At 35.4% G+C, this 6,638-nt stretch overlaps 1 protein-coding gene across 1 annotated transcript in view; it reads left to right on the top strand.

Moving 5' to 3' along the window:
* Positions 1-6,638, top strand: part of MALRD1 (MAM and LDL receptor class A domain containing 1) — a 649,080-nt gene that overhangs the window by 603,084 nt on the left and 39,358 nt on the right. The window contains exons 37-38 of the mRNA XM_006759937.1: positions 4,616-4,695; positions 4,790-4,886. Of these exons, the coding sequence (XP_006760000.1) occupies positions 4,616-4,695; positions 4,790-4,886 (177 nt within the window). The remainder of the gene's footprint in view (positions 1-4,615; positions 4,696-4,789; positions 4,887-6,638) is intronic.

Raw genomic sequence — 6,638 nt, forward strand, 5'->3', positions numbered from 1 at the left:
GGCATGATTTGGGCCCTTTAATTCGTGTGGAACAACGTCTGAATAGCACAACATACCTAAGTATTGTTGCTGATCAGGTTCATCCTATCATGTTGATGGCGTATCCCAATGGAGATGACTTCTTCCAACAAGACAATGTGCCATGCTGCGGTGCTCATATTGTGCAGGAGTTGTTTCAAGAACATGAGGGACACTTTACCTTGCTTAGGTGGCCCCCACAATCACCAGGTCTCAATCCAATTGAGCATTTGTGGGACAAAGTTAAAAGAGCCATCAGACAGCTGGTTCCACAACCATCAAATTTCACAGAACTGGACAGTGCTATTCATCAGGCATGGTGTTAGATTCCTCACATCACCTTTCAACATCTCGTGGAGTCACTGCCAAGAAGAATCGCTGCAGTATTGAAGGCAAAAAGTGGCCCAACGAAGTACTGATGGGGTGGTCATAATAATCTAGCCACTCTGTGTGTGTGTGTGTGTGTGTGTTAATATATATTAATATGTGTACAATATATATATGAACATGTCATTCTTTAGAATAAATATAATTTAATATATCACCTGTTCCACAAATGTATAATTGAGATTGCACATTCTTCACTTCCTGGGTCTGGAAATACAATTATTCTTGAAGCAATTCTTTCATCCTCTCCTTTAGCACTTTTTAAAAAAGCTATATAATTTATCTTAACAAAAGAAAGGAAACATTTTTTTTTGTCAATTCTTACCCAAGGATATTTTCCAGAGAGTGGAAGGCAGATGGAGAGACAGAGAGAGATAGAGAAGATTGAACCCAGGACACTTCAGTCCATATGCCAATGCTGTATCGACTGAGCCAAACCAACTAGGGCCTTTAGCACTTTTTTCCAACCTCGTTATATTTCATATATTTTAATCTCTACTTTGTATCCTGGCATCACACAATTGCACAGACCTCCATACACCCACCCCACTCTAACAACCATCCAGCTCTGCCTTAGATGCCCCACCAGGACTGATCTTCTCTGGTTGGCATCCTAATCAAAGCACACCAAAATCTTCCCAATATCTCATCCATTCTCCCTGTTTGAATGGAGTCTAGGGATCCAACTGCCACAATTACTCTGAACACTGAATTATCCATAGAAGAGGTTTAGTATGACAAAGAAAGATAAAATATATGTTACATATTCTTACTTGCTTCTTTTTGCAACCAAGCTAATGTTTCTCCTTAGTGGAGAGGGTTGAGGAGAAGGAGAAAAGCAACAACAAAAATATTAAACTGAGAAATATATACATGATATGTTAATTTCTGAAAATTGTCTGTATGGGTTGTTTATATACTAGTAGACAGCTGGCCTTAAGGAAATCCATAATGTATTGTTGAAAGTTACAGCCAGTTGTGACAGAGAGATGTAGATGCTTCTATTACAATAAACACACACATGTGTGTGCGTGTGTGTGTCCTATGAAAGGGTAAAAGGAGTGGAAAGAGACATACTTGGATGTTTATATTAGTTACATAAGGAGGATGGAATTGCATAGGGATGTGAAGGGTTGTACTCAAACATACATTGCTTTAAGCATGAATTACTTTTAATCTGACAAACATCAAATAGGAAGGAAGTGATGGTTTGGAATCACGTTGGTGTGGAGATTACAATTTCTGCTTTAAGGAACAATTTGTTGTTATTGACAAGAATCTTTAAAGTATGTTTTATTGAATTCAGCAAAAGAAAGGGAGAGGGAGAGAGAAACATCAGTGGTGAGAGAGAATCATTGATCAGCTGCTTCTTGCATGCCCCCTATTGGAGATCAAGCCTGCAAACCAAGCCAATACCCTGACCAGGAATCAAACCTTGACCTCCAGGAATCAAACACTCAACCACTGAGCCACAACAATCCAGAGACAAGAATTTTTTGAATCATAGATATTACTGCATAATTTTAAAATTTCAGTAATTTCTATTCATATTTCAAAATTAATTAATATATATTAAAATTCACAGGTAAGCCCCCTTGAAAACACATGTAGAAAACATTTGGTTTAAATTAGGCAGACTGGCCCTAGCTGGTTTGCCTCAGTGGATAGAATGTCAGACTGAAGGGCCTCAAGTTCCATGCTGGTGCAGGGCACATACTTTGGTTCCAGGCTCAATAGTAGACCTTGGTCAGGGCCATGCTGGTGAGGGAGACAAGCAATTGGTGGGCCTCTCTCACATGGCTGTTCTCTGTATTTCTCCCCTTCTCTTCCACTTTCTCTAAAATCAACGGAAAAAATATTCTCCAGTGAGGATTAAAAAAATAATAATAAATAAATATAGCAAACTGATATACAAAATATACTTAAGTAGAAACTTTTGAGCGTAGGATACTCAGTTTCTTCTGAAATAAATCCTTTAAAAGATTTTGTATTTAAACATCTAACTCAAAATTTCATTCATACTTCTTAAATTCAAAATTCCTTTGGCCAAAAGTGACAAAAATTCAGCATATTTTGAAATTAATTTGGACACTTAAAATACATTCCTTTCTCTTATTTTTCTCATAGTAGTTGATAAGATTATGTCACCTTGATCTATTCTTTAATATAATTGTTCTTCAGTAGGAAAATAAATAAATAAAAATTCCATGATATATATTTATGTACTATTTAAAGGAAGGTTATATCCTGTTACTTTTTATAGGTATATTTTTACCAATGTAAAAATAAATTGCCTATCTTTAATTTATCTTTTATCAATAGCATCTATACTTATTTCTGTAAAATTGTCATCAAAATATTTTCCAGTATAGTTGAAATTTTTCTTTCAGTAAAAAATAGTCAAAAGAAAAGTCTCTTAATACTCTATTTGTTCATCACCAGAAGATATATATATATAATATATATATTTAATCCTATTTTGTAGCATGTACTATATATATATATAGTATAGATAGGTAGATAGATGATAATACATAAGTACATATATGTATATAAATATATAGACAAATAGAGAGAAGATAGATGATTGAAAGCATACATTTGGATTTTTCCCATTCATTTTTTTAAGTGGTATTTTAAGATAGTGTCCACTGACATTCATCTTAATAGGCACGTTCAAATACCTACCATCTAAAGGGAAGACTAGTGTGATCCTCATGCCAGTGAAGTGGCATTTTCAAAAACCCAAGGATGCCCAATTAACCAAAATGAAAACCTGTCCCTGTCTCTAGGCCACACCAGTTTATGCACATGTGAAAGGCTGACATGTGGAGTCACACTGTCAACTGAGAACTGCCAAGAGCTACATCTTGAAGATTATAAGAATAAAAACCATAGTATTAATGTATGCATGTAAAATAATATTAGATGTTTTACAAGGTTGCCTAAGATGAAAAAATGTCTTTAAGCACTTAAAATGAATGACAATTAGGAAAGAAAAATATTGAAAAGAAAAAGGAGAATAAAATAGATAAATAAATTTAACAAATAAATAAATAAAAGAATACATAAATAAGAAACTCAAAAGAAAAAAATACTCCATTAATCAACAATTCTGATTTCTTTGAATTTGAATTTCAGAAACATCCAAACAATCAAGTTGTCTTACATTTCTACCTTTTAAAGAATACCTCCTAAGGAAAGAAGATATTCTTATGGACCTCCTTAAGCCTCTAAGCTTTTTATATTTAAAAAAGCTATTGCTTTTTGAAAGAATTGCTATTGATCATTCAAGTTTTCAGATTCAAAGAGAGATTGAAACTAAAGCAAATGTGTGCTGAAGAAGCATTGTTCAATACACAGCTGTTAAGCACACTATTCAGAAGCTGGTTTTAATCCTATTTTGTAGCATGTACCATGAACCTGGCAGGAAATTCAACTAAACCCTTTTTTGTTTGGATTGTGTTATTTCTGGTAAACAAGAACGTGTACACAAGTTTTCACACCCATATGCAAATACACATTACTAGAAGTATTCGAACACATTTACCACTTAGAAATAAGTCTTATCTCTCTGAGCACAAGCTAGTCTCCATTTCTGAACTATCTGAAAACTACCCAAATCAAAGGAGATGCTCCCAGTATTACATTTCATCATGTATGTCCCTAAGTAAAACAAAGGTAGTGAAATTCTAGTGGTATTCCTAATACATCCCATGAGATTACCAACCTGATTCCAAATCTATGAACTTGAAGGATCATCCGTTCTAAAGAAAAATAATTGTGCCCTGTAATTTGTAGTAATCCATAATCTGAATCTTCTGTATCAGTATCTGAAGTAAGTGAAATCACTTTTTTTTTAAATGTGCTAGCTTTTAAGTTTGAGACAAATGAGTAAAGTAATATGGACACTGGTGAAAAACAAGTCAATTTTTGAGAACAAAAAAGGAAGTCTCTGAAAACTAAGTGCCTATCTTATAATCTAGGCAGAGATAAATCACGAAAAACATCATCTTACACAATAATGTGAAAATAATGAAATTTAATTTTGGCTTCGGTTTAACATTTTTAGTTTCTTATCAAAGTTACCCACATTGCAGGTATCTCATTATGTATTGACATTCATCATTTTATTCCATGACAATGCTACTAAAATATATTGCTACTTCCTTTTTGTTTTTCTAACTGTCATCTTTTATCTCATTTCCAGATGTCAACAAGGATGGGCCGGAAATCGATGCCACATCAAAGTTAACCAATTTACTGCAGATCTCACATACTCTCAGAATAGTAGGTGACATTGTGACTAAACAAATCACCGCGTTTTTGAGTGTCTCATGTTTTTGACTGTGTGTGTATCCTTTTCATTGGTTTGAAATTCTAGATATATGGACTCTCCTGGGTATTGGATCAGCTTTCCTGGTGACTCATATTATAGTTGCCACCTTGTGTTTTCTTGCGAACAGAAAAGCACCAGTAAGGTAAGTGAAACATTTAATTTGCTGTATTTTCCTTCCACTCCATTTTACATGCAGGTAACTTTAGTGTTTTCATACTTCATGACATCTTTCTCTTGTTTAGTTTTTTTTTTTTTTTTAGTAAAGTTGACTTTTTAGGAGCATTTCTTATGACAACAAAAAGGAGAACATGGCATTCTCCAGTGATTAAAAAGATAGAAGGGGATAGACATCCAAGTTCATGGTGGTGCCCAGGCAAGACAGTGAACTGCAAAAGAGACACTTCCTTGGCCTGCCCAGGAAGGCTGAACTCTAGGCACCTGCTTTCCAGGCCAAGAACCCCATGTCCTAAGAAATGCACAGGCCAGAGACCAAGAGCTGCTGCACCTGGAGGAACTTTGCAGGCTGGGCACAGGCATGACACAGAAGACCTCACAGTCTACTGTGCTGCTCAAGATACTAGGAATAGATGAGTGGATAAAAAAGCTGTGGTACATTTACACCATGGAATACTGTGTAGCGGTAAAAAGGAAGGATTCTTACCTTTTGAGACAGCATGGAGGGACCTGGAGAATATTATGCTAAACGAAATAAGCCAGTCAGAGAAAAATAAGTGTCATATGTGGAATTTAAAGAACAAAATAAGCTGATGAACAAAATAGATCCAAGATATAGAAACATGGAACAGACTATGGAATCTCAGCAGGGAGGCGGAGGTGGGTGGGAAGAGATTAACCAAAGAACTTGTATGAATACGTACCTAACCCATGGACAAAGACAACGGTGTGGTGAAGGTCTGGGGCAGGGGTCCAGTGTGGGTTAAAAGGGGCCAATGGGAAAAAGAGGGTCATATACTAGTATAATACTTTCAACAATAAAGGTAATTTTTAAAAATGATGCTAGGAGTTTCCTACCTAATACCCATCTTCCCATCACCTGTATGGGATACAGGTCGCTCCAATAAGGAAAATGACTATCTGAACAAGATAAAGACTCAGAATAAGACTTACTACAATTTTAAGATATTGAAGAAACACATCATGTCTTGCATGCTGAGTCTGTGGCCAGAGGTTTGGATCAGCTGCAACACCGATGTGTCACAGAGCACAGGATAACTGCATTTTCCTTGGTGTCAAATGGTATATGCCACCTGCTGATGAATTCTTCTCAGGTATCCAGCCTGCAGTCTTGTTAAATACCAGACACCAAACTTGTTATCATCAATTACAGCAAAATTATTCCAGAACTATGGTGTTCATGAGAAAAAAAATCTGACACTTTTAATCCATTACTAACGAGAAGAGCATGCTGATCTACTAATTCTGTGGTTATTTATTATGTGTGTAAAATGTGCCAGACAATGTAGATACAAACATGAATGAGAAGCAGTCTGGACCTAAGGGAGTTTGTAATGTAGTGGGAATAACATACACAAAGCTACTAATTGAAATACTGGTCCTATGCTAAAATGTACACATGTATTAGTATTCCTCCAAAGAAACAGAAACAAGAGCTAACTATATTAGTGTTTCTGTCATATAGATCTATGTATATAAATTTAAATATCTTATATTACATAATATATAATATGTAATATTATATATTATAATATATATTGCATATATTATATTACATAATATGTAATATTAATACATTATCATTTATTATGTATACTAGTAACCCTGTGCACGAATCCATGCGCCAGTAGGTCACTGTCACCCTCCTGTAGCTCTCCACCCACTTCCCGGCCCTCCTGTAGCTCCCCCTCCCCCCTAC

The sequence above is a fragment of the Myotis davidii genome, unplaced genomic scaffold (assembly GCF_000327345.1).
Source record: "Myotis davidii unplaced genomic scaffold, ASM32734v1 scaffold376, whole genome shotgun sequence".
Lineage (NCBI taxonomy): Eukaryota > Metazoa > Chordata > Mammalia > Chiroptera > Vespertilionidae > Myotis > Myotis davidii.